Raw genomic sequence first — 27,977 nt, 5'->3', positions numbered from 1 at the left:
GAAAGAATAAAATTTGATAGTTTTCATAATGACATGATATCAGAAGTTATCTTATTACAAAAGAAATTTCAGGTCCTCTACTAATATTAGAACATGCTTTATCCATCTTTGATATTGATCTGTCTTCCTCTGGAGACAAATTTATCAGAAAGACGTTGGGATTGTGAGTCCTGAAATTTTCATAGGGTATGTTAGCACCGGCAAAAATGATGAACCAAAGGCGAAAAAAATAGGACTAGCTGATGCAAATATCTTAATTGTAACTTTTTACTACACATGAGTGGAAAGCTCCAATCCTTAGTAAACATATGGAACTTAGTTAACTTAAACATTTGATAATGAAAGGATATGTCTTCCTTTGTCTTTATCTTATCTAGTTGGACCCAAAAGTTAGAAGGTCACTGGGCCAAAGCATCCCAAATTTTCGATTATTACAACTAAGCAAACCGACTAGCAAGTTCCAATCAAAATGCTAGGTCCCAATTCCAAGAGCAACTGTGAACAATTTTTGCCTTAGGTCTTCAAAAGTGGTAGCCTGTGTGCAAGAAACTGATCAGAAGGGATTAACTGCTCGAAGTGTTCATACCTCATCCACCGTTTAGACGGAGTGTTTTCCATCGAGCTTATCTAATATATCCACTATGGAAGGTCTCTTCTTGCGTTCATGGTCCACACATTGTAGCCCAATTTCAACACACATTTCAATTTGCTGGAGGCGATTTGCATCAAAAGATGCATACTTCGATGTTATGTGGCGATCTGCCCAATTTTCATGTACCTACAAAGTTGGGAGTTCGTCCTGTTATATGATATATGCAAACTAAATCTAATCTAGTCTACTGATGAAAATTTAGATCATAAAAATATCAATTAACATGATCTTACTTTCTCAATAAATTTCTTCCCACACTTGTCTTCAGCATCGGGTATATTCTTTTCTCCGGTGCTGATCTGAATGATTAGTAGACCTAAACTATATATGTCTGACTGGGTAGAGATTTCACCTCTATATAGATACTCCGGAGCCATGTATCCTCTGCATGTAGTTCATTAAAAACATTATATTAACTAATGGTGAAAACACAATTTACTAATAAGGAAAAATAGTCATATTTCACAACTTATTTTCACTTACAATGATCCCACAACATTTTGAGTGTGCATCCGGGTTTGCTCCTGACCGAATAGTCTTGAAAGTCCAAAATCCGCAATTTTAGGGACCATGTTATCATCCAACAAAATATTTTCAGGCTTAAGATCCATATGAACAACAGGCCGATCCATTTCATTATGTAGGAAATGTAAACCTCTGCAGATTCCTTTAACTATTTTAAACCGTGTGTCCCAGTCAAGTCTATTAGATTCAGCTGAAAAAGTAAAACAAGGATATGTGTAAGTAACCTAATTACTAGAAATAAATTTCTTATTGTACTAATTCATTTTAATTTTTTCCGTTAATTATATGAACTGAAAACTCATTTTGTCTCAGAGTAGCAACTTATAGCTATACACCAGAACTCAATATAATGCAAACAATGAAGGAATCAAATAGTGGCCATTGTCATCAAATATTTCATTACATACCAAATAGATAATTATCAAGGCTTCCCTTCCATAGATATTCATAGCAGAGGAAAATTTCTGTTATATCTACAATGATATATCTTCCATTGTGCGGCACCAACTTCTTCTGCGATTCATGGCAGAACCCAACCAACTTCACTATATTTTCATGTCGGACTGCCATAAGATTTCCAACCTCATTGTTAAATGTTTTGTCAAGTGCCATAGGTGGGTTTTCCCCAAGCTTCTTCACAGCAATTAATTCACCATTCTCCAGAATTCCCTGTGTCAAGTCCTACCTATGTATCAGCATGCTGACATGTTTTTAATCAACTTTTGAGAAGGCAGAAAACATCATACCTTGTACACTATTCCAAATGCACCTTTACCAAGTTCTCGCTCAGGAGAGAAATCATCTGTGATTTGCTTGAGAAAGCTTGCTGGTATATTGTTGGGCAATGTACTTACAAGAGTGCTGGTGTCAGTAGTCATTTCTGACAATTTAGATACAGCAAGTCACATTACAACTCATGGACAGCTAAAACTTCTAATTCATGGACTTATGATAGGATACTTAAAAAAACTTATATACAAGAAAGAATAATGGACTGTGCAACATTTAGCTGGACTGTAATTAAGTATTTTTTAAAAGTTCACCTGGATCTTAACCTTCCCACCGACATACTGTTAATCTTAATTAGTAATGTCCTTAAGGCATCAACCTATACTAGTTTTTCTTTGTTTGAGAAGTTGGAGGGGCATTCCTCAGTTTTTCATTAGCAAAACCTGATCATCCCTTACAATAACATCCATACCCATCCCAGCTCAAAGCAACCAGGAAGGACAGCATCAACTCTGACCAAAACAACACAACCGAGAACAGAACGTTTATATCCAAAAGGCTCAGATTGCTCCAGAATTAGTTGCTGTGGGGGCGTCTCAGATTTCTTTCTGCTAAGAATGCGGATCTAAAAGCACGAGCTTTCAATGAAATGGAGCTACAAATGTTCTTACAGACCGACTGGATCGATTCAGGGTGACACTTTCGCTGGGGCACAAAAACACATAAACTAGAGCAATTTCTGCCAAAAGCATCTGAAAAACAATGAGGAAAGGTGTAGGTTCCGAGCAGACGGACCTGGAACAGCCGGAGTAGGATGCAGAGCAGCCGCAGCAGGGTAGACTGTGGCAGAGATGAATGAAGCGTGGGTGTATATAGCTGATGGAGGTGAAGCAGACGTTGACTTGACTCCAAGTCTCCAAGACTTTAACCACTAGTTTGGACTGACGGAGGGAAACGTGGCCTCTGTGGAGGCAGTAGGACGCGAGTCAATCTGACAAGTCAATGGCCAAACGCGGTGCCTGGAATTTTCTTTTCAGAGCTCAGGCTTTTATTCCTTTGAAAGTAGAGTAGAGAGATGACAAAAAAAATGCCCTCATGATTGGAACACCTTGGTGTGCCTTGCTTCTGCGAGATACTGGTGAAGTTGCATCGAAATTGCCATCTCCTTACAAAGTCTCCGACCTCTGTTTCCTTCGCTTCACAAGGAAATGAATTAATAGCAGGATGTGGATTCTCTGTAATTTCTTCAGAAGTAAAGGAGCATCCTTTCTGCTCCCATGATCCCATCCCGTTTAAGATATACATGCACCATTCAACCATTTTCTTCTAGTTTAAAAAAAAATGTCGGCCACTGTCTTATGAGAGCTAATCTCATCTTTACTCAGGATTATCTAGTAAAATCTGCTCTGTGAGGACTACAGTATCAAAGTTGGCCTTCCAGTTATTCTATAGAATTGAAATCATGATCTCACAATTACAGGACTAAATTTCACATTCAGATTGTTATAGAGGCAACATTATTGTCAAATGCATTACAATAACAAGGTTCACCTATGAAAATCGAACTTTGAAGAAACAACAGTAACATGGCGCACAGGTACATAAACCTGGCTGTGCTTTCTTTTATTTAGTTTATGCATCTCTTACAACCAAGGAGACGCATACAAGGAAAAAGAAGCCTGAAGACAGTTTGGAAATATATAGCTACTAGCCTACTAGCAGAGTCAAGAACTTTATTGAAATTGAGTGGATGCATGACGTTGTAAAGACGTAAAGCGCAGGTCCACCAAATATAGTCAGGAATATTATTGCAGGAAGAACTAAACTGTCACTTCCTAGATGTGAAGCTCGAGAACATCTGACATCTTCTTGTCCATTCCATTCCTGAACCACTGAGTTATGAAATTCTTATGCAGATTAAGCAGGCACAGCTTCTTTAGTGAGCTGAGGGATTCGATGCCACATGGAACTTTATCCAGCTTGGGTAGCGCCACAATATATAAACATTCAATATTTGGAAGAGCCCTGTCTCCAATTGTAAGCTGATTGACATTGAGAATGTTCTTCATCACAAGCGTCTTTAGCTGTGGGAAGCAATCTTCAGAAATAGCCAAGTTCTCTGCGCTGGTCACCTTATTAAGGCTCAGATAGGTGAGGTTTGGCACATGAAGCGCAAGCATTTGGAGTGGGTCTTCCAGAAGACCAGACCAGCTTAGAGCCAAGTATTTGAGGTTTCTCCCATAGCTGTGAAATATAGAGCATTCCAGCGTCCCAGGGGCCAAGCAACCTCTGATAATCAGCCTGTGGAGATGTTTTGACTGTGGGTTGAGGTCATCCAGGCGAAGCGTCTGCTCCTCATCACTTGCGTTCAAAAGCAAGCTTGAAAGAAGTAGCATCTTGGATAAGGCAGCAAAAAGCTTTGGAGAATGCATAGCACTTACATTGCTAATCCACAGACTCTGCAGTTTCCTAAGTTTGTCCAGTTGTGCTGCCAAGTCATCACTGGCTTCCACTGTTTCAAGAGTCAGGAGTTCTATCAAATTAGAAAGATCCTTTGGTGGTTGTACACCGATAAAGTACTTGAAATCTTCCTGCTTCTCATCTATAATTCTATCAGCAAACAGATGACGCAGCTTCTTGACCTTAACTATGCTTCGTGGTAGCTTCTCAATTCGGGTTTGTTTGATATCCAATGACTGTAGGTTGGACAGCTTCTCAATAGTCTCTGGGAGTGACTTAACTCTTGTTCTTCGCAAGCCAACGTAACGTAGATTAAACAGATCCCCTATAGATGCTGGCACTTCGGTTATTTCAGAATCTTGAAGCTCAAGAACAGTAAGATAGCTGGATTTAGATAAGATTGACTTCCACATCTGAGTGGACATTACACCTTCAAGTAACAACAGGGTCCGGAGGCATGGGAAGGTCACCATTGATGTGTCACTATCATTCCATCCATATAATGAAAGACGGCGCACTTCCTTGTCAATCTGTATCATTGCACCTTGATCATTTGCAGAGCCAAACTTCTCATCCTTAGCAGCAGTAAGAGCTAGGTCTCGCACAATGTCATGCATCTTACAGGTGCTTACTCTTCCAACCTCATCATAATCCACCACCTGCAGCATGTTCCTAGTGATGAGCTTCATGAGATTTAATTCGGCTACATCCTCCAGTTTGTTGTGTTGGTTGGCCACTACAAATCCTTCAGCAACCCACTGCCTGACAAGGGTCTCACGTGACATAATGTAGTCTTCAGGAAATAGGCTGCAGTATAGAAAACAATTTCTTATGTTCCCTGGTAGGTCATTGTAGCTCAGGTTTAGAATTGCCTGGACATCGCCTGTATTCAGTAGCTCGCTCTGGAATTGGTTGTAAACTTGATTCCATGCATGCTCTATTGGTTTCTTTGTGGACATAAGGCTGCCCATGGATATAATTGCTAGGGGCAAGCCCTTGCACTTGTTGACTATTGAATCAGCTACATTCTTGAGCTCCGGGGGACACTTCTTGTCTATTCTATTACTGAATGCCCTTCTACCGAAGAGGTTGAATGCGTCATCGCTGTTCAAAGGTTGGAGCTGAAGGTGCCGTTCGGTGGACGATGCAAGAGATGCAACATCGTCATTCCGTGTTGTAATGATCACATGGCTTGCTTTGAGATTTTTGAAAATATCTTCCATTTTAAGGTACACTTCCCTGTCCCAGACATCATCCAACACAACCATACATTTCTTACCACCTTCAAGCTTCTTCCTTATTTCTTGCCTCAACGTAATGGCATTCATTTTGTCAATTTCAGTTAATGGAATCTCTTTGTCAATCTCCTTGAGCAGTTTCCTCAGCAAGGCATCTATTGTGTATGACTTTGATACTGTAATCCACGCATGGACAGGGAAATTTGTCATCTCTCGGTCATAAACATTCAAGACCAAAGTGGTCTTCCCCAATCCGCCCATACCTGAAACCGTTATCACTGAGCTATCTGGCGCATTGGAGTTAAGCCATCCAATCATGTTTGATTGGTTGACCTTTATTCCCACAAGATCGTCGTCTTGAACAAGTTCTGGCAGGCAACCCTGAGATACTCTTTGATCAGTTGCAATTCGACTTCTCGGAAGAAGCAGATTATCATGGAAATAGTCCTTCAGAAGTTTTTTGACTTGCTCAATCTCACACTTTATCTTAACTACTTCATCAGCAAGTTCACTGAAAACCGTGGCATAGTGTGCTCCTCTATATACCTTGTGGAATGACTTTTCTTCCCGCAGATGAAAAGCATGATATGAGTATTTGTCCATTACATCCTCAACATGGAAAGACAGATTGCACAGCTCCGCAATCCATTGATGAACGACATTAATACCAAGGTTTGTTGTATCAAAACCTTCTATCACACTGTTCATCATACGCAATTCCCTCCCAATGTACTTAATATTCTCCGGCAGATCCCTCAGCTTGGTTACTTTTGCAGATAGTTCAGCTATGACAGCATCGATGATTTCATCTCCAAGAACGGTACCAATCTTTGAGATTGCAAGGAGCAATGCCTCTGCCATTAGTTCAGTGCTGTACAACAGAAGAACGGAGAGTGTTACATAATGCAGTAATTAGCAGAAACAAGCAGAAGACACCCAGTTGCATAAACCCATACATGTAAAATGATAAGTGATACACCCATGTCAACAATTACCAATTAGCACATTAAAGAAAGCAACCATCTCAAGCATAGCAAATCACAGGCCTATGCTCGCTCCTTCATCTTTGACTATAAGGGCAGTATTCTGAGCTGATTGACCAGAATACCGGCCAGTCTGATGTACTGCTTCATTCAGATGTAGGCTATGGAGAATACCCCAGTACGAATCCCAGCAAACTGTGGGATATTCAGATTTCAAGAAAAATCTTCCTAGCGGCTTCAGGATTGGATCTCATAAACATATGCTTTTTTTAAATAATATGAATGTTTCAATTAGAGTAAATCTAGAATGCCACATCCTTACACCAAGAAGTTCAGTATGAGTTTCAGCCGAAATTTAAGGGAAAAATCTGCACGTTCCACGCAAAAGGTAAAAGATGAAATTCCGCGCGGCCTCCACACCCAGCCGCCGCCGGGTCGAGCGTGGGTCGGCACCTTGCCTCGCGCCCACCGCTGCCGCCCGCTCGCCCGGCTCCGGAGCCCGCCCGCCTGCTCGTCACGGCCGCGGCCGCGGCCGCCGGGCCGCCTCCTCACCCTGCGCCGCCACCGCGGCCCCACAGGTGCTTGCCACGCCCGCGGCCGCCGGGCCGCTTCCTCGCTCTGCGCCGCCGCGCCGCCACCGCGGCCCCCAGCCCTGCCGCGCCGGCACGAGCTCGCTGCCCTACGCGTGCCATGGCCGCCTCCCGGTGTCTCCCGCCCAGATACGGGCAGATGCAGCCAAGACCGGGCGAAATCGCCCCGCCGCCATCTTCCTAGGGGCCACGCGGGCTTCCGGCGGCACCCTCCGGCAGCGGCGAGGTGGAGTGTAGGGGGGAGTGGCGGCGGCGAGGTGGTCGGGCCGCCGCCCGTGTCGCCCGAGCGGGAGGCGACGCGGGGGCTGTGTTCGTACGGCGCTCACTATAGTCCAACCAAGAGAGGCCGGAGGTGAAGGGGGAGAGCGGGAGGGCGCCGGATTTGGGGGATTTCGTCAAGGCTGAGCAGCCGGCTTCAGCACAGTTGCTGCGGGGGATTCTAGAATTTCTTTGGCCATGTTTAGTTTCCCCCAAAATCCCAAATTTGACACTATGCAAAAAGAAGATTCCCCATCACATCAAACTTGCGATACATGCATGGAGTATTAAATGTAGATGAAATCAAAAACTAATTGCACAGTTTTGTTGTATTTTGCGAGACGAATCTTTTGAGCCTAATTAGTCAATGTTTGGACAATAATTCACAAATACAAACGAAATGCTACAGTTGCACATTTATAACAAACTCCCAACTTTAGCACTCCCAAATTGGGAACTAAACAAGGCCGTCCTCGAACAGGACATGGCAAATGGCTCAACACCAAGTTCTTCTCAAATCAGAATGCAGATCTAAAAGGTACAAGCTTTCAGATGTATTGGAGCATACAAATGTCCTTACGGGTTGGATTGATTAATGGTGACACTTCATCTGGGACACTAATACAGTCTACAGACCAGCACAATTTATACCAGAAGCATCTGAAAAACCAATGAGAAAAAGGAGTAGGCTAAGAAGAGTGACCTGGAACAGCCGGAGTGGGAGATGAATGAATCTTGGGTGATACAGGAGTTGGCTTGACTCGAAGTCTCCAACCTTTCTTCAGTTTAGATGCCAACTGAACTGACGGAAACAAAAACGCCGTTCCTGGACGGGACTTGGTCGCGGTAGGTAGGAGGCGGGTCACTCCGACAAGTCAATGGCCAAACATGCTGCCATTAAGAATTTTGTTTCCAGAGCTCAATAACATCCTTTCGCTCCCTAAACATATCAAAATTTAAAATTTACAATCTTTTATTTAATAAATTTGAAATATTTTATTTAATAAATTTGAAATCTTTTATTTAATAATATTTATCAATAATTTAGGCAACAATTAACCGCAACCTTTTGCTTGATCGGACAAATCCTAGACTCATTGACTAGTAACGTTCGGTTTTCGTACAAAATGAATTATATTTTCTCCTTCGAATTAATACATGATAGCTAAACAAAATTTTTAATGCGGACGCTATTCTATCCTAAGCCTAATTAGCATATGCATATAAGGAATATAGCGACATAAAAAGGCAACCCCGACCCAATGTCTTGACATTACATGCCAACAAAATTACAACTTTTCAAATCCAAAGTAAAGCTATGATTTTTAATATAGAATCTCTATAGCAATTACGAAGTTTACATTTTGGAATCAAGTAATCATCAGAGTATTCAAGTGAAACTTTTTCACTAATTAGGTACCATATTAACAATCATGGTACTTTGTGATAATTTGCTCCCTCGTAACAGTTTTTTTTAATAATTGTTCCTCCCATCCCTTGAGGCAATAGTAATATCAACCATCCCATTACACTGTCCAAACTCCAAACTACCTTGGATACCTTAACATGTCCTAAAATCACACATGTACACTAGCAAAAATGCTTCTTTTCGTATCTCAATAGAAACACGATTAGTTCATCTTTTCGTACCTGACCATACAAGTATGTACAACTCCCTGCCCAATCTAGCAATTTGTACATTAACGAATGAAACCTTGTGAAGCATGGAAATTTGAAGTATTTATTAACCAGCAATTCAGCATAACAAAACTGAAATTCAGAGCGCAAGCAAAGTTTGTACCCAAAAAGAAAAGAAAATAAAATCAACTGTGTGCTCAGTCCTCACCCTGCCTGAAGCTTCCCTCACATGTGCGTGTGGCCGTCGCGCTTGCTGGTCACCTGCTGCCTGCCGCGCCGGAGCCCGCGTGGTCACCTACCACGACAGCGATGTGTCCTGGTAGCTGTCCGGCAAGCTCAGCAATGGCGCGCGGCGTGGCCACTGGGGAAGCTCAAGCGACAGGCGTGAGAGGAAATGAAGGATTTTGGGTGGGACTCGACGTGGATCTGGGCTCGGGGGGCACAATGGATGATGTGCGGGAACAGCAGGGGAGCACCGCTGGACGCTGTGTCGTTGACTTGACTTGACTTGACTTTGGATCTTTTTATTTTTTGACGAGAGTGTGCACGAGTCTAGACCACATTAAATTTACACCCTGTAGGAAAAAAAATCCAATTTTAGGAAAAAAATAATAAGGCAGCCTCATCGGCTAAAAAACCAATAACACCATCTAATCTAAGCTAAGTTTCAAATGAAAGGGATCTTCTAAAATAGCAGAGGTCTTGCGGACCTGGCTAAACATGGGTACTTGGAGGATTTGGTTAAAGAGGAGCAAATAGATTTCGTTGCCCTCATGGAAACGGGTCAGGATCACTTCCCAGATGGGACCCTTAAAAATTTTTGTGGTGGTAAAAAATTTATTTGGCATTGCATGGCACCACATGGTCGATCTGGAGGCATTCTCCTTGAAGTTGACCTTACAGTGTCTGACATTGGATCCATTGATGAGGGGGACTTTTATGTTAAATTCACACTCTGAAATAAAAATGATGGCTACAAGTGGGCATTGTTTGTAGTTTATGGCCCTGCTCAAAAGGAACATAAGGAAAGTTTCCTGACTGAGATGGCCCACATATGTAACAAAGAATCCTTACCATACATAATTGGTGGGGATTTTAATATAATGCGTCATCCTGAAAATAAAAACAAGGACAACTTTGATGCAAAATGGCCAGATTTATTTAACATGGTCATTCAAACTCTTGATCTCATAGAGATAGAAATGTTGGATCCTCAATATACTTAGGTGAGTAGCGGGGATGATCCAACCTTTAAGAAACTAGATAGGGTTTTAGTTAGTGCAGAGTGGGAACATAAGTTTCCTCTCACAACGGTACATACCAAAGTTAGAAGTAACTCAGATCACACACCTTTGACATTAAACACAGGTACTTCTTCCCACAACAAACAACAACCATTATTTAAATTTGAATATGGCTGGCTTATTAGAGATGGTTTCTATGATCTGGTTGCTAATAAATGGCAATCCGAAACCAAAGGAACCACTGCGATGGATATATGGCAGAATAAAATCAGAGCTCTTCGACAATTTTTTAGGGCTGGGTCAAAAATATAGCTGGCCATAATAAAAGGAGAAGAAAAAATTAATCCTAATGATCGATGATTTAGATAAAATAGCTGAGAAAAGGGTGCTCTTTGACCATGAGTTAAATATGAAACACTACTTCAATGAACGATTAGTTCACTTATCGAGGGAAGAGGAAATTAAATGGTACGAGAGAGCTAAAACTAAAGACCTATTGCAAGGTGATGACAACACCCAATATTTCCATTTGGTCGCTAATGGCAATCATAAAAAATAACGCATCTTTAAATTAGAACAAGAAGATAGTAGAATAGTGGGTGATATCACAAAATAGTATCCTCACAGCAGATGGAAATACCTTCGGTGACTGCAGATGAAAATAGTAACCTCACAGCACCATTTACAGAGAAAGAGGTAAAAGAGGCTATGTTCCATATGGACCACAATAAATCCTCTGTTTTCCAGTAGAACTTTAGCAAGTATTCTGTGATATTATAAAAAATGATCTAATGGTGCTTTTCACATCATTTTATGAGGGGGATATTATAAAAAAAAGACATGATGGTGCTTTTCACATCATTTTATGAGGAGTGTCTGCCTCTACACAACCTTAATTTTGGAGTAATTACTCTCCTTCCCAAATTAAAAGAGCAACGAAAATACAAAAATTTAGACCCATCTGCCTACTTAGTGTGAGTTTCAAGATTTTCACCAAGGCGGCTACTAATAGATTCATGGGAGTGGCTAGCAATGTAGTTAGACCCTCCCAAACAGCATTTATGCCTGGTCGGAATATTATGGAGGGAGTAGTGATTTTGCATGAAACTATCCATAAACTACATACTTAAAAACTCAATGGCGTTATTCTCAAAATTGACTTTGAGAAGGTCTATGATAAAGTAAAATGGCCTTTTTTACCACAGACACTCAGAATGAAGGGATTTTACCCACGATGGTGTTCATGGATTGAAAATTTTGTCTCGGAGGTAGTGTGGGCATCACAATTAATGATGAAATTTGGGCACTACTTCCAAAAAAAAGGATCTTAGGCAAGGAGACCCCATACCACCTATCATATTCAACATTGTGGTAGATATGCTCTCCATCTTAATTAAGAGGGCTAAGGATGATGGCCAAATGAAAGGAGTCATTCCTCACTTGGTTGAAGAAGGATTATCTATTTTGTAGTATGCAGATGACACGATCATGTTCATGGATCACAATCTAGAGCAAGCTAAGAATATGAAGCTTTTGCTCTCTGTCTTTGAACAATTGTTAGGCTTCAAGATTAACTTTCATAAAAGTGAAGTCTTTTGCTATGGAGAAGCTAAACATTATAAGCAAGAATATACTCAATTGTTTGGCGGTGAACTAGGATCGTACCCTTTCAGGTACCTAGGCATCCCGATGCACTACAACAAACTCCGTAATGCAGATTGGAGTATTATCGAGGAAAGATTCAAATGCAAACTAAGTACATGGAAGGCTAAACACCTGTCCTATTGGGGTCTGCTAATTTTATTAAATTCCGTCCTTAGTAGCCTTCCTATGTTCATGATGTCAGGTGTCCTAAAAAGATTGGATGTCTATCGGTCCAGATTTTTTTAGCAAGGCAATAGTGATAAATAAAAATATCACCTAGCTAAATGGGATATCTTGTGCCGTCCAAAAGATCAAGAGGGTACGGGAATAGCAGACTTATATATTAAAAATAAATGTTTCATTAGTAAATGGCTTTTTAAATTGCTAAATGAAGATGGCACATGGTAGACCTTACTTAGAAATAAATATCTGAATTCAAACTGTCTATCTCAGGTTAAAATAAACCTGGCGATTCACGCTTTTGGAAAGGTTTGCTTAAGGTTAGGGAAGATTTTCTAGATTGTGGGACTTTCAAGATAAAAGATGGTTCCCAAACTAGATTATGGGAGGATACATAGGTAGACTTTACACCACTCAAATAACAATTTCCTACTCTATATAATATAGTATACTATCCCCACGTAACAGTTGCAAATGTCATGAACCAAATGCCACTAAATATATCATTTCGAAGAGTTTTAGTCGGAGATAAACTGCCTGCCTGCAAAATCTTGTAGCTAAAGTAGCCACTCATCATCTTTCTGATGGGAGGGATAATTTTACCTGAGATTTGCATAGACAAGGCAAATTTAATGTTCAGACTATGTATCAATATCTCATTAATCAGGGTACTCCTTTCATCAATAAATTTATATGGAAGTTAAAAATTCCTCTAAAAATAAAGATATTCCTTGGGGTGTTATCTTAACAAAGGATAACTTAGCTAAGCGGAATTGGATTGGGAGTCAAAAATGTTGTTTCTATGATTGTAACGAAACAATTAAGCATCTCTTTTTTGACTGTCAACATGCTAAGATAATTTGGAGGGTTACCCCACCAAGATCAATACAACACATGCTTGAAAATTGGTTAACAGGCATGTATAAAAAAGATAGAAATTTGATTTTCGTTGGGTTGCACTCTGATGTGGGCAATTTGGTGTACACCTAACAATATGGTTTTTGAAAAAAAAAATGATTAACCTCTTTTATGCATGCTATTTTCAGGGAGCATATTGGCTGCAATATTGGTCCCTATTGCAGCGTGAGGAAGCAGGGAGACCATCGTTTGGTAAGCAAGGAGTTGGAGATCGTCGTCTTAGATATCTTTGCCAAGAATGGATGGAGAAGCAATAATAGACCTTGCTTTTGATTTCTTCCCATCGTTTGCATACTATTTCACTTATTTGTGTGATTAGTTGATGTGCTGAGAATTGAATACCGTGTGGTCCTAGAGGTAAAAAAAATCTAAGCTCTGCCCAATGACAGGGAAAAGCCTCTCACGACCGAGGTTGAGGTACAGAGCATAGATGGCGTCAATGGTCAAACGCGTTGCCATCACGATCACATGCCACTCCTGTAATATCTCAGAAATTGCAAGGTAAAGAACACATGAGGTCAGAGGCGCGTGATGTTCTGTTGTTATGTGTTTGGATGGAAACGGAATCTCTTTTAAGTTAGCAGCAACTTTGAACTGTTAATTGGGTCGATTCTACCTGAATCGATTAGTGGAATATCAATCAATCTATATAAACGAAGTATAATTATGAACACCGTACTTGTGATTGATGGTTGTATTTTCGTCCAAAAGACCAAAACACAACATAGCTTTTATCCCTATGCAACATCCATAGTATTTCTCGTAGCACCCAGAAACAGGGGGGGGGGGGGGGGGGGGGGGGGGGGGAGGAAATGGCTTGCAGTTTTCGAAAAAGGAAAAAAAAAAGCTGGTAGGTGTTTCTGGCCTCCTGCGAATTGAGGATGCTACTGAGTACTAATAGCTTTGTCGTGGATTAAGCAGCGAAGATTGTAGGCTTTGTGCCAACCAAAACCCGTAACACATGCACTGTTAACTCTAAAGTGCAATCTCTAAATGCCACTCACTGACTCACGTCGTGCAACCACTGGAGCCATTGAAGCGTTATACGTTATGTCTGACAGAAATTATAAGCATTAGTTACTGGATTTTTGGGGCATTGATTTCTCCCCGCTAGTTATAGGTACCATGATCAAATAGTGATGACCAAGTTGAATTCCAGAATAGAGGAAAAGTAAGCAGTCATTGCTCAGTCACATGATGGTCATGATCTCACCAAACTAAAAATCTCAGCGTTTCAAAAGGACCAAATATTGTTTCGAGTAGGCTAAGATAATGTCTGATACTTGGTTGTTTGGATCCATGGACTAATTTTTAGTTCGGATCACATGTTTGGATACCAATTAGAAGGACTAAACGTGAACTAATTATAAAACTAATTGCATAAGCTGTGGCTAATTCGCGAGATAAATCTATGAAGCTTAATTAATTCATGATTAGCACATATTTACTATAACATCACATGATCAAATTATGGACTAATTAGGTTTAATAGATTCGTCTCGCGAATTAGCCTTCGTTTATGCAATTGGTTTTGTAATTAACGTATATTTAATACTCCTAATTAGTATCTAAACATTCGATGTGATAGGGAACGGGGACTTAATGATCACCTAGAAGAATATACTTTGTTTTTAACCTGGCCACCAAGCAAGAGTCCAAGACTGATGTTGCCCAAGTCCACAGGCCATTGCGTTCCGCCCAAGCTGATTAGGCTTCTTTTGAAGAGTTAGGGCAGTTTGGTTAGGCTTCTTGGGCTCCGGCTCCTGCACTGTAGCGTGGCAGGATGTCAGAGGAGTCGGACCTGGAGAAGCCACAATTTGTGGCTCCACCTGCTCCTCCAAGGTCCTCAAGGTCTGTGAGGGGGAGGGAGAGGAGAGAGGAAATTGGTTTCGGTGAATAGTGTCGCTACAGTGCGTGAACAGTGAAATTGAGGATGAGCTGGAGCTCAAGGAGCCGCACCAAACTATCTCTTAGTTGTTCACGTAACTAGTTTGCCTAATCCAACTACAACTCACAGGCCAACGAGCGAGCTAATAAAGGGCCAAGTGGCTGGTCCTTTTCAATTCAGTCCCCCACAACCCGAACCACACACACATACACACAATAAAACAATACCTTTGCTTTCCAGGTATAATTCAGTGCTACATTTTTCATTTTCTCCAAGTTCAGCTTAAATCTTGTGAAAGTATCTGCCTTTAGTTTAGAAAATTAAAGATTTCTCCATCGGTGCTTGTATAGACTAAATGGTGGGAGGTCAGAATAAGAACATCTTAAAACCGTAATTTATAGCATGTACTGCATCCTCAAGATATGCAATGCAAGTAATGTTTATCCATAACAGAGTTTTGCAACCTATAGAATCAATTCTTACAAAATTACTCTAATAAAGTAAATGCACATATGTTACAAGTACCAAACATGGATATGTAAGGATGAGCAAGGGAATGCAAACTCATGGCATGACAAAATTTTCTGGCAATGTGAACCTGCCGGCTTATTCGGCAATTGTGCAAGTGCTGTAGTTGATATAAAAAATGAACCAGATTATTTCAACAAACATTGCCGGTTTGCAGCAGAATGAACCAGATTATCTCAACCGTCATTGCCGACTTGCATAATTAATATCAAATATATCAACTATAACACTTAAATAATTGATATGCACCCAGATATATTGTGTGTTCTAGAAAATATTTTGGCAGGGCGCGGGGCTGCTTGCTGGGTTCGATGGTGGCGGGCCACGAGCAGCGGCGGAGGGCGGCCAGTCCCCCCCTCTCCTAGCCTCCCACGCCCGTGCGCTGCCGAGAGGCAGCGGCGGCGGCTGCAATTCGCAGGCGGCATCGGCGGCGGAGCACGGCGGCCGCAAGTGGCATGGACGGGTGCTGCGTGCGCGAGGCGGGGTGCTCCCCTGGCGGGCTGCAGAGGCCTCGAGATGGGCGGCTTTGCTGCGGCGTTGGGAGCGGCACCACGCGGTCCAGTGCAGGGAGCGCGAGCGCGCCGTGGAGAAGGTAGCGATGTGCACTGATGCCGCAGCCGCAGGCCAGTGCACCGGGGAGCGGAGGCCGCAATCGATGGGCAGGCCAGATTTCTTTTCCCCAGTATTCGGCGCCGCTAGTCCATGGGCCATGGCTCTTCTGCAAGTGCGAGAAGACAAAGCCAGCGTGCAGGATCCTAATGGAGATGGAGGAGTGCGTGTGCAGAACAGCTGCCCTGCTCATCCAGGTAAGAGAAATTGCATGATTTTCATCTACACCTGTTCAATCGGCAACCGAGACGTCCATCCAAATTGATGCAATCAAAAGCTCGGCCTACCATGCTTAGCTGAATATCTAGGTAAAAAACAACTGAGAACCAAAAGAGACACATCTAACAACTGAGTCTTCTTTTGCTCCCATGGAATGCACAGCCAGTAGTCCTAGTAATTTACTGATCTAGCCGCTAGTTCTAGTAATGTAGTAATCCAGCCACTAGTCCTAGTAATTTAAGTAAATTAGGGGATGAGGATGGTTCAGTAATTCATATTGTAAATTGTCATTCGTTATTATCAAGTAATCCAAGCACCTTATCAGCAGAATTCTGAAGGATGATGATTATTTCGGTAATCTAGTAGTTAGTTCCCCACGTGATGATCTAGCAATACATCATCGGCAAGCCAAGAATGCCAACTCATGCTTTTACTTTGTGTTTGGTTGGGCTCCCCTCACACATGTTTTTGTTTTTGCAATGCAGCTACTTGAATCCCGGTAAAGATTGAAGAGCTAGCTCTAGGTCAGCTTCAACTTGTGGAAATGGCTGCCTTCTCTGATTCTTTTGCCTAGCACATGATGTTGCCGGTACTTGCCTTGACGGTGCTTATGGGTCCAAAAGTGAAAGAACAAGATGCTTATGGGAATCACAAATCATGCTAAATTTTGCCCATAGAATATAGCGACTAATGATTGTTAACGGAAACAAACATGTATACATAGAAACATGCTAAATACCTCTTCCCCTTTGAGCACTGAATGTATACGTTTTTTTTATCCAGTTTTTAACTGTTCCTGCTGATGTTTGGTAATTCGTACCTCAGTATCCTATTGTTTCAATAATTCTGAACCTTTTTTTTTGTTGATATGATATTCGGTAACGCAACAATATGTTTGTTACTTTGACGACTTGAGATATTCGGTAATTTAGTAATCTTGTATCAATATCGATATTTCAGTAATTCGGTAATTCAGTAATATACACAATCTCGTAACTAACTACCTATGATGGTAATTTGCCATGGGTACAATTGTAATTAGGCTATTTACCTTTGTTGCAACCAGTAAGATGCTCTAGTTGCAATTGGTCAATGACGTGGCCTAGTTGCAATTGGTCAATGACGTGGCCTAGTTGCAACTAGTCCATTTGCAGCTAGATTAACGCTCCAGTTGCAATTGTGATGGCGTGTGCATAGCTTTTTAATGTAGTTGTAATTATGTCATTATCCTAGTTGCAACCGGAGGAAGCGACAAGTTGCAACCGCTCCGGTTGTAACTAGATTATTGTTCTACTTTGCAATTATGATGGTGTGTTCTAGTTGCAACTAGTTTTTAGTATAGTTGTAACTAGGTTATTGATCTAGTTGCAACTGGAGGAAGCGGCCAGTTCCATTTGTGACGGCGTGTGCATAGGCTTTTAGTGTATTTTCGAACTACATTATTGTTCTAGTTGCAACTGAAGGACACGATAAGATGCAACTGTTTCGGTTGTAACTAGATTGTTGTCCCAATTGTTTCGGTTGTAACTGGGTTATTTGTCTAGTTGCAACTGGAGGAAGCGACCAGTTGCATTTGCGATGGCGTGTGCATGGGTTTTTAGTTTTTTTTTAACTACGTATTGTCCTAGTTGCAACTAGAGGACACAACAAGGTGCAACTGCTCCACTGTGTCAGTAATCTATACTGGACAACCTACCGAGAGGTATCCCAACATAGGAGATTGGTTGGTGGGGGATAGCCAGACCTAGACACATATTTATACAGGTTCAGGCTGCTATAGTAGCGTAATACCCTACACCGTTTGGGGTATTGTATATTGTGCCTTGTGCTTGGATGTTGTTTGATTTGAGTTGTTGCTTTGGCTGCCAATCTAAGTACCCTTGCCCTCCTTTATATACTCAGGGGTGGGATTACTAGTCGGTTACATATGTTAGGATTACTCAGAGGTGAGATTACTAGTCGGTTACATATGTCTTATGTCTTAGTAGGATTACAAAGTAGAACGCGAAACATGCAAATGCAAATGGTTCTTGGACAAATAAATATCTAGTATAGAGACGAGAGAGTGACGTACGGGAAGTAAGTAAGATTGCAGTTCGATCTCTTGCTGAGACTGGGACGGCGCGATCTGGTGGCCAGATTAGTGACCGATTCAGTGCTTTGTTCAGACGAAAATCGGCAAAAGCAAACTAAAAAAACAGGCGTGAGATTGTGAGACTGATCAACTTACAAGGCTTGAATCTGTCAGAGCAGATAACACTCTCCTCGAAGTGGCAAGAATGATTATGCTACAGCTCTGTTTCTTCCTATAGTCCCGTAGCCAGACCTGCTAAATCAGTAAGCCGCCATGCATCTGCTGCACACAAAGCAGCCAAGGACGAGGGGAAGGAGGCTTATTACTGGCAGATCGATTTGTGGTAGGAAGAAGCTTCAAGCCATTTTCCTGGAAGCAGGTCTGCTCTTTGCCCAGTGCTTTCGACGACTCTCGGAGTCTTCGCCGTGTCACAATCAACAGCGGTGTATGCATCTGCTCCACACAACAAAGCAGTGAAGAACGAGAGGACTGAGCTTCAAGCCAGTTTCCTGGAAGCAGGGAGCAGCTGGAGTCTTATTCTTTGCCCCTTGCCGGAGTCCTGCCGTGCGAAAAAATCATCAGCGGGGTATGCGAATGCGAAAGCGAGGTGGGGACTTGTCGTGCAACTGCCTTGCCATGTCCATTATTCTTTTTTTTCCGAAAGGAGAGAGCTTTATTGATTAGGGATTATCATTACAAATGAGTGCATGAACATACTCAGAGACGAAAGAAAAGAAACACAACACTGCTTTGAACTTATGGCCAGATGAGCTAGCTCATGAGCCACCTTATTCTGCTCTCTCCCTATCTTCATGAAAATTAAGCTACGTAGCTGCTGACCTTCATGCAGGGCATCCATGATTACAGGAGCCACTTGGGATCTGTCCATACCTCCCTTCCTGAGCTATTCAATTACAGTGGAGCAGTATGCTTCCAACACCATATCCCGGTCCGCCCACCGCGCAGCCATCCTGATTCCCTCTAAGCATGCTAGCTCTTCTGCTTTTTCAGCATCTCTTCAGTGTTGTAACCATCTCCAAGCCGTCAGTAGAGGTTTGCCCATGCAATCACGTATAACAACCCCTACAGCTGCTGCACTTGTCTCGATGATGAAAGGCCCATCCACATTGATTTTGAGTGTTTCGCCTGATGGTGGAGACCACTTCTTTGGAGATTTCTCTCGGCGTAGCTGCACAACTCTCCTCTCATTACAGACCTTCTACTTTCCTCGACCATTATCCGACGGTTGCTGTTGTCGGATTTGCGACAGTGCATCGAGGTATTTAGTAAGAAAGACCACCAATCCCGCAATGGATATTTGCTCGCCCGCTTGCAGCACTGCATTCCTAGCGCTCCAACAACGCCATATTAGCATAAGGAAATTGGAAGCAGTGTCGATATCATACCGTGCTAGTAACAGGAGGAGCCATTCCAGTCCCGTGTATGTGATGTCCTCTTCCCTTGGCAGTGCGACATGCTTTCACAACTCTTGCCGAAGCGCTTGTGCATGTGGGCAGGAGATGACAGCATGGAAACAATCTTCCATCCGCCAGCCACATAGCTCGCAGCTGCTCACCTAGTCTAGATGCCTATAGCATTTGTTTGCCCTTGTTGGCAATCCATTTCGGACAACCTTCCATGCAAAAACCCTGACCTTGGACGGCACATTCGCTCCCCATATTTTCTTCCACATTTCTCAGTCCCCATCTGTACTGGTACTGGAACCTTCCTCCCCCAAACCATAATTCATTCTCAGTGCTACCTTGTATGCACTTCGCACCATGAATAAACCTGACTTCTCGAAGTTCCATGCTATCCAATCTGGACACGACAATCTTGGGAGCTTAATTTTTAGGATTTTAGCTACGTCGCAGGGGTAAAAATACCTCCTAACAAGCACTTCATCCCAGCAATTTGAAGTTTGATCAATGAGATGCGCAACCCTCCAGATCCGGCAGGTTCTAGTGCTTCCAATAGGGCGCAAACCATACAGCCTTGGTATCCAGTTATCACACCATGTACGAATGGTATGGCCGTCTCTGACTCGCCGGACAATTCCTTCTTTCAGAAGTACCAACCCATGCTCTATTGCTCTCCACGTTTGAGATCCTTCACCTGCCGTCGCCATGTCCAGAAGGTTGCCTCTGGGAAAGTATTTAGCATGTAGAACCCGCGCGCAAAGGCTATCAGGGAAGGCAATTAATCTCCAAGCCTGTCGCGCCAATAGTGCTTGGTTAAACAAGTGGAGATCTTTGAAACCCATACCTCCATGACCCTTTGGTAGGATCATCGTTTTCCAGGTACCCACTGTACCTTGCATTTCCCCTTATCCGAACCCTACCAAAAGGCACGGATACTTTTCATTAGATCTTCACACAAACCTTCCATGATCTTGAAAATGCTCATAATATAATTTGGCAGCGCTTGGGCAACTGACTTGATTAGGACCTCCTTACCCGCAGCTGATAGGGCTTTCTCCTTGCCTGCGACCATACGCTTCATAAATCTTGCTACAAGTGGTTGGAATGTCCCTCGCTTTAACCTTCCAATTGGTGTGGGCAGACCAAATATTTCTCTTCAAAATTCAGGCGTTCAACCCCTAAAATAGACCTGACTGCCTGAGCCCTCACCTCATCTCCTCCCTCACACACCAGTAAGGAAAATTTACCTGAGCTCAGGAGCTGCCCCGTGCACTTTTTTAAAGTTGATATGGCTGATCGCACATTACGAGCCTGTTCTTCGGTAGCACCAAAGAAGAGCAACTATCATCAGCAAATAATAAGTGTGAAATGCTAGGCGCTCTCCTACATACCTTTAGGCCCTCGAACTGATTTAGTCTTTCATACTATTTCAACATGGATGACAAACCATCAGCAACAAGAAGGAAAAGATAAGGCGAAAGCGGATCACCTTGCCGTAAATGACGCGATGGGCGAAAGGTACCAGGGGTACCCCATTGAAGCGGACAGAATAGTGCACTGTGGTTACACACGTCATAACCCAATGCACCCATTGATTTTGAAAGCCCAGCTTCATCAACAACATTTTTAGATAACCCCAATCCACACAATCATACGCCTTCGATATATCCAACTTATACGTGCAAAATTCCCCTCTATCACCTGTGCTCTGTCTGATGGCATGTATGCATTCAAATGCTATCAAGGCATTATCAGTTATCAACCTCCCTGGAACAAAGGCGCTTTGTTCCTGTGATACAATCTCACATAACAAGCGTCTTAGCCTATTCACCATGCATTTAGAGATCACTTTGTAGATAACGTTGCACAGACTTATGGTCCGAAAATCTTTTAATTCCTCTGGGTTGCTGCTCTTTGGAATCAGTACAATGGCCGTCTCATTGATACCCGATGGCATGATGCCGTCAGAGAAGAAATTCTTAACAACATTAATCACATCCTCCTTCAGGATGTCCCAGTGTCTCTGAAAGAAGCGCGCTGAAAAACCATCCGGGCCTGGCGCTTTAAGCGGACCCATCTGGAATAGCGCGTCTGAAATTTCCTGATCAGTGAACTCCTTACATAGGTGGCTGTTCATCTCATCATTGATCTTTGGCTCGACTAGCTGCAACAACTCGTTAGGAATGACTCCCTGGTTGGTCCTATATAATTCCTGGAAGAATGAGGATGCCATCTCCTTCAACTCCTGCATATTCTCACTCCACTCACCGTTACTCTACCTGAGTCTCTTAATTTTGTTCTTCCGGGATCGCCACACAACCTGCCTATGAAAATAATTAGTATTTCTATCTCCTTTCTTGAGCCATGCGATATGCGAGCGCTGGAGACATATCATTTCTTTCCTGTATAGCAGCTCATCCATTCTATCTACTACTTTCCGGATTTCACAACGTTCTATCCCTGGATCCGCCTTGAGCTCCTCCAACTTGGCTCTTAACACGTCCAGCTCTGCCGTGACTGACCCAAAGTTTTTTTTGCTCCAGGTACGCAGCACTGATTTTACCTGACGCAAAGCTGCAGCAACACCTCCCAGCCCTTCTCTACTTGGTGTTGTACACCAAGCTTCCTTCACTTCTTGTGCTAGTGACTCCAGGCGTTCCACATAATTTCAGAGTGAAAGATTCCCACATAATTTCATAGCGAAAGATTCGAGATTTATGCCGTTCCCAGTTCTCCTTTCTAATTTCAAGAAATAGCGGGAAATGGTCGGACCGAGAGGACATAAGGTGATGCAATGTAGCGTCAGCAAACAAATCACGCCAGCTAGAATCTACAACAGCACGATCGAGGCATACCTTAACATTTGCATCTCCTGAGCGTCCATTATCATAGGTGTAAGGGAGGCCCACAAACCCCAAATCAACCAGGTCGATATCGCTCAAGACTTCCCGAAACGCCACCATCTGACTTTCCGGTCTCACGCAGGCAGAGAAGTGCTCAAAGCTCCACATGGTTTCGTTGAAATCACCAACTACTAACCATGGGAGATCAGATACCCCCCAAAGTCGGTGAAGAGCATCCCACATAATAGGTGATTTTCTATTCTCGGCTCACCATAAACAAACATGATTCTAAACCACGGATCATGCACACTCGCACGTGTAGAGACATCAATATAACGACAATTCTTTTCTATTAAATTAACTTCAATAGACTCATGCCAAAAAAGAACTAAACCTCCACTCCTACCGACACTATCCATACCAATGCAATTCTTTAAGCCTAATCTCCAACTCAAATGTCCTACTCTATTTTCTGAATTATGAGTTTCACAAAGAAAAACAAAAGATGGGCTTTTAGCTCTCACAAGAGCCGTCAATTCCTGAACTGTGCGGGAGAGCCTGGTCCCTCGACAGTTCCATACCAAGGCATTCATTTTGCCTAGTGGGGTTCGCCGTGAGCGCCTACTAGGGACTTGCACTCTCCTCGTGCATAGACATCCTCCTACACCATCGGACCAGCACCTGCACCTTTGTGGACAGCTGTCCTCGTCACCGTAACACCTTCATTCAAAAGACCGTTGTCCTGCAGCTCTAGCATAGATTTTATAATTGCTCCCGGCTTCAAGATCTTTTTATTCTTCTTCTGTTTGTCGATGTCCTTCGCAGCACCTGGGCTTTTCGGGTGGGACTTTCTCTCATACAGATTGCCATTTTTTGCTTTAGCCATCTGCAGCCTATCATGAATGCTTAGCGGCATAGAAGGCGCCGTACCGGCAACACCCGTTTGTGCAGACAAAGATCCCTCACTAGAGTCGACAAAGGAATTTAACCCTGAGACTCTACCTTGCACATCCGCCAATGGAGCCTCTGGCTGGTTTTGGACAGGAGCAAAAGTAGATACATTGGGGTCGAGGAGCCCCTCATCCACTGCCATTTTTTGGACATCCTGTGCCAGCGAACTTTCCACCTCCAGATTGACCACCGCCTCTCCAATTGGTGATTCATCCATGTTTTCCACAGACACTCCTTCTTTCACACATGCGCTCTTGCTAATGGTGAATGCCGCCACTGAATGCTGAATAGCTATGGGCCCCTTCACTCATTTGCGGCTTAAGGGAAGCAAGCACCCTATCTCGCTGACCACCACTAAAATTTAGACCCCGTTTGGCAGCTGGGGGCGACGCACGAAAAGATATGGTTCTCCCCACCTCCTTCTTGTGTGGCGAAGCCGGCAACTTCGTACCATATCGGACGCCCCCATCACCATGCACTTCATCTGGGCACTCGCGATCAGCATGGCCAATGCGACCACACGTAAAACAGAAATGTGGTACTCCTTCATATTTCACCAGGAACACCATAACACCATGCCCCTTCACCTAGATATGGACACTAGGCTGCAGGGCTGCAGGGCGTTTGCTAAAGGAAAATTCACCCTGACTCTCTTGAAATCCCTTACTGCTTCACCAATCTCCATGACCCCTCCAATCTTGCTTCCAAGTGCCCTCACAAAACTATCAGTCATCATCCCAATCGGGATATCGTAGAGGCAAACCCACAATGGGATGGATTCGATGACCACGTCAGATGGTCTAGTGAACCCATCGTAGCGCACAATGATAAGAGCATCTCCCCTGTACTTCCATGGCCCTCATCGGAGCACATACTTCAACCCGCGTTCCGACTTGAACTCCAGCAGGTATCTATTATCTCTGAGGTCCCTCGAGACCACCTCTCCCTTGAGGTCCCAAATGCCGCACATCTCTGAGAAAACACTGCGCCATTTAAAATGATGCCCAGTATAGAATCTAGCAATCGCCAGCTACTTGTTCTGCCCACTAGCTTGCAACTCCTCTTCCTCGAAAATAAATTCATCTTCATCTTCTATTGCATCCAATGGCTGCTTGCCATGGACAATCAACCTTCTATCCAGGTTTGCTTGATGGCGAAGGTTCCCTTCCACATCGTCCAGGTCACCTACAGCCGGGGATCCAATTTCGCGATCACCCATGGCACCAGTTCTTCCTTCCTACTGCAAAAGCTTCGAGTTGCCAATGTTCCCCTCGCAGCTCATCGTACCAACTGGGGCGTTTCCTCCACGAAGATCACCGGATGTTGGTTTCAGGTGGGCAATCTCCTCACCGGAGATCCCGTATCACCCCTGACCGCAGACCTTAGATCAAGAGCAGAAGAGATGGCGCCGCCAGGGTAGACGAGGAACCAGGAACAAAGCAACCCTAAGACTTGAAATGGCAAACAAAGATATACCTGTTGTAAGTATTGAGACGTGGCCGATATGGAGATCCCGTCGCCGTATGATCAGGGGCGGGCCCAGGGGGTATTCAAGGGTATTCATTGAATACCCATTATTTTGCTAATCAATGGTATTTGTCAATGATTCATGACACAAAACAGGGTTGAGACACTAATTTCTTTTATCTTCTGAATTTTTGAATACCCAATCTCTAATCCCTGGGCCCGCCTCTGCGTATGATGATCAGATCCCAACGCTGGCCAAACCAAGCTCGAGAGGAACGTATCCGCGATTTATAACTGAACCGGACTCAAACACAACCAGACCCTAGATGAGTTGCTGTTGATCGACGGAGAACTCCCGTCTAGACTGCCCACTGCCTCCCGGCAGCCGTAGTAGACCAGCTTCCTTCCCTAACGACGAGCTCGCCGGAGAAATCCTACGACCTAGATGCAAACTCCCAGTCGCCGCCGAGTCGCCCTCCCGTCGCCTCTGTCATATCCGGAGTTTCTGTTCAGCAGCCAATGCTAGTTATTATTAAAGCAATATTATTTTAGTGCCACATTTTGCCATGTCCATTATTCTTGCCCTAGAGCGAACTAAAGGTTTTGCCCCCACCAACATTACACTAGCAGTAACCATCTCCACGGAACTAAATTTGGAGCTATGGACATCCGATAGAAAATTTCTCGTCGGACACTCCATCGCAACATTAAAAAATAATTACAGTAATATTATCGTTTGCAACACTAAAAACATATATATAAAAATAACTCTTTCTTCCGATACTGAATAGAAAATTTCCGCCATAGCACGATACCATGTTTCATGCAATATCCACAGAGAGCTACAACACGTAGAACAATGTTTGCAACATGGACGCTTACCTTTTGCAATATTTGACATTTGTAAACTATAGTTGCAACATTCTAAAAGTATATATTGTTTTTCAAAGAAATTCGGTAAAATAAATAGAACTAGTTTATTAGACTAAAAAGGTGCGATATGAAAAATCAACTATTGAAACATCGAGTAAATTTTCGCAACCGTTGCATCTCAGATATTAAACATATCGAAAATAACCACCGCATCCTCACAGATCAACCAAATGTAGAATAAACAACTTTTGCAACATTAATAATAAACTCCAAATGTAGAATAAACAACTTTTGCAACATTAATAATAAACTAAAATCCCGTACAACATCACGCATACATATCGCAATAAAAATACATGTAAAAAGATCACGCATACATATCGCAATAAAAATACATGTAAAAAGTTCCCACCGTAATGGGTTTGGAAGGCCTACCCCGCTGTAACATCATCGTGTGCCAATCACAATAAAATAATGCATAAACAATTACCACTACAAAATGATGATCTCTGGGTTGGGACGTCCGAGTTTTGGTTGGGGCATCGGACGCTCTAACCCAAGCATTATCGAACAAAAATTTGTTTAGCATGGACTTTTGAGGAACTAAGGTGTATAGATTTAAACTACATTTAATAGTGCTAGAGTTGGAACATACGGAGAGCATTTGGTGCCCATAGGGTTCAGGTGCCCACCTGTACACCGTTAGTATCTAGGGATAGACTCGGATTGACTACATGTGGAATCGAATTCGGGTAGCACTATTTATCCAATTTTCATTTGAATTTGGATATGATACGAATCTTATCGGATGTGAATGATACTTACTCAAATTGATAGACAACGGCATAGTGTGTATCAATTTGCTTTATGGATGGTTTTGTGAGCAAATGATGTGTATATAACTAATATAAAGGTAGCTTATAAAAAATATGTTTGTTTATAGATTTTTCAATAATTTAATATATAAATTTAAATTTAGATACGTTTTCCCATAAATATATAAATATTTGATAAGGAAATAAATACATTAATACGTATATTATAATTTCCTTGTTAAATAAGTAAACTAAAGTATTTAAAGTTAATATGATTATCCATATTAAAATTAATTAAACTTTATTTTTATATATCATTAGTAATATAAGAAGTAACATAATTAGTCATTTGTCATGTAGATAAATGTATATAGGTTAAATGGTTTACTTGATTACCTCATTAGTAATATTAAAATAAATATCATTTATCATCAGTATAATTAAAAAGATAAAAATTTAGATAGTTTCATCAGGTACTTTATTCTTTACGAGCACAGATTATGTCGAAAATTTCATATTTTTTTCAAATACGAACGTGGATTTGGATAGAGAAAAACACTGGAAATTAGATCTTGATACATCCATTTAGACTTTAGCATCCATATTAAAATTAGATATAAATACGGATATCCATATTTACATATTTGCCGGATACAAATATAACATCAATATCCATCCGTATTCAGCATCCGTTAACGGAGAGGACGCAGCGCGTGGTCCCAGGGGCTAATATAAAAAACTTCCCATCCCGTATTGCTCTTCCACTTACAGACTACTATTTTACAGTTTCTCCCTCCTATCTACAGCATCCTTGGCAGCATGTTCCATCCAAATTGAAAAATAAATCTTGTTTCTGCTGCAAATCGGATGAAGAGGTGATCTTATAGCTCGATGCTATTTAGAATCAGATGAAAGAAATATTCCAAAATTAAACAACAACCGTGGCTAGAATGTTTGCAGTTTAATTTTGTTCTTTTACTTATAAAGAAATTAAACTGCAAAAAATTCTAGCCACGAGTTGATAGAAATCCAAATCCATGGTAATGCATTTCGTATTTGCTGCCGTGGATGTTATTGATTTTATTTGACCACCGAATTGCTGCTGTCACTTGGAAATCGGAGGAGGAGGAAAAAGATAGGAAAAATCCTCACCAGAAAAAGGGAAAAGAAACAAAGAAGAGGAAGACCAACGGCTGCACTCGCTGCACCTTCACCTTCAGGTCAGAGGAA

The 27,977-nt window shown here is 42.4% G+C and overlaps 2 protein-coding genes and 1 long non-coding RNA gene across 13 annotated transcripts; 1 reads left to right on the top strand and 2 right to left on the bottom strand.

Annotated features, from left to right (window-relative positions):
- Nucleotides 1–2,872, bottom strand: LOC117840295 (cysteine-rich receptor-like protein kinase 44). The gene is made up of 7 exons (XM_034720816.2): nt 2,702–2,872; nt 1,924–2,057; nt 1,585–1,846; nt 1,136–1,367; nt 886–1,036; nt 587–778; nt 1–170 (listed from the first exon to the last, which is right to left on the bottom strand). Exons 2-6 carry the CDS (start codon nt 2,053–2,055, stop codon nt 599–601), a joined length of 957 nt encoding a protein of 318 aa, XP_034576707.1. The 5' UTR covers nt 2,056–2,057; nt 2,702–2,872; the 3' UTR covers nt 1–170; nt 587–598.
- A 508-nt stretch (nt 2,873–3,380) lies between these two features.
- On the bottom strand, nt 3,381–18,997 carry LOC117839672 (disease resistance protein RPM1). Of its 11 annotated transcripts, XM_034720247.2 has the most exons (6): nt 18,704–18,878; nt 18,534–18,629; nt 18,378–18,431; nt 9,282–9,648; nt 8,139–8,375; nt 3,381–6,475 (listed from the first exon to the last, which is right to left on the bottom strand). In XM_034720247.2, exon 6 carries the CDS (start codon nt 6,463–6,465, stop codon nt 3,742–3,744), a length of 2,724 nt encoding a protein of 907 aa, XP_034576138.1. In that variant the 5' UTR covers nt 6,466–6,475; nt 8,139–8,375; nt 9,282–9,648; nt 18,378–18,431; nt 18,534–18,629; nt 18,704–18,878; the 3' UTR covers nt 3,381–3,741. The 11 variants fall into 11 exon arrangements, 8 of the variants coding, with proteins under 8 accessions (XP_034576138.1, XP_034575991.1, XP_034576061.1 ...); XM_034720100.2 differs by having other exon boundaries at nt 18,534–18,878; XM_034720170.2 differs by having other exon boundaries at nt 8,139–8,326; nt 18,534–18,878.
- LOC117853958 (uncharacterized) lies at nt 16,141–17,204 on the top strand. The gene is made up of 2 exons (XR_011897734.1): nt 16,141–16,281; nt 16,789–17,204. It is a non-coding gene; the product is annotated as an uncharacterized lncRNA (long non-coding RNA).
- Nucleotides 18,998–27,977: the final 8,980 nt, after the last annotated feature.

The sequence above is a fragment of the Setaria viridis genome, chromosome 1, assembly GCF_005286985.2.
Source record: "Setaria viridis chromosome 1, Setaria_viridis_v4.0, whole genome shotgun sequence".
In the NCBI taxonomy this organism is placed as follows: domain Eukaryota; kingdom Viridiplantae; phylum Streptophyta; class Magnoliopsida; order Poales; family Poaceae; genus Setaria; species Setaria viridis.
The sequence above is the reverse complement of the archived record's forward strand: the minus strand, read 5'-3'. Positions and strand labels throughout refer to the sequence as shown.

Excerpts from the sequence above, each read along its gene's own strand:
- LOC117840295 (XM_034720816.2), bottom strand. The coding sequence starts at position 2,055 with ATGACTACTGACACCAGCACTCTTGTAAGTACATTGCCCAACAATATA. Across the intron at positions 1,368-1,584 it reads CCTTGATAATTATCTATTTG|CTGAATCTAATAGACTTGAC; the intron begins GTATGTAATGAA and ends TTACTTTTTCAG. Across the intron at positions 1,037-1,135 it reads CAAAATGTTGTGGGATCATT|AGGATACATGGCTCCGGAGT; the intron begins GTAAGTGAAAAT and ends AACTACATGCAG.
- LOC117839672 (XM_034720100.2), bottom strand. The coding sequence starts at position 6,465 with ATGGCAGAGGCATTGCTCCTTGCAATCTCAAAGATTGGTACCGTTCTT.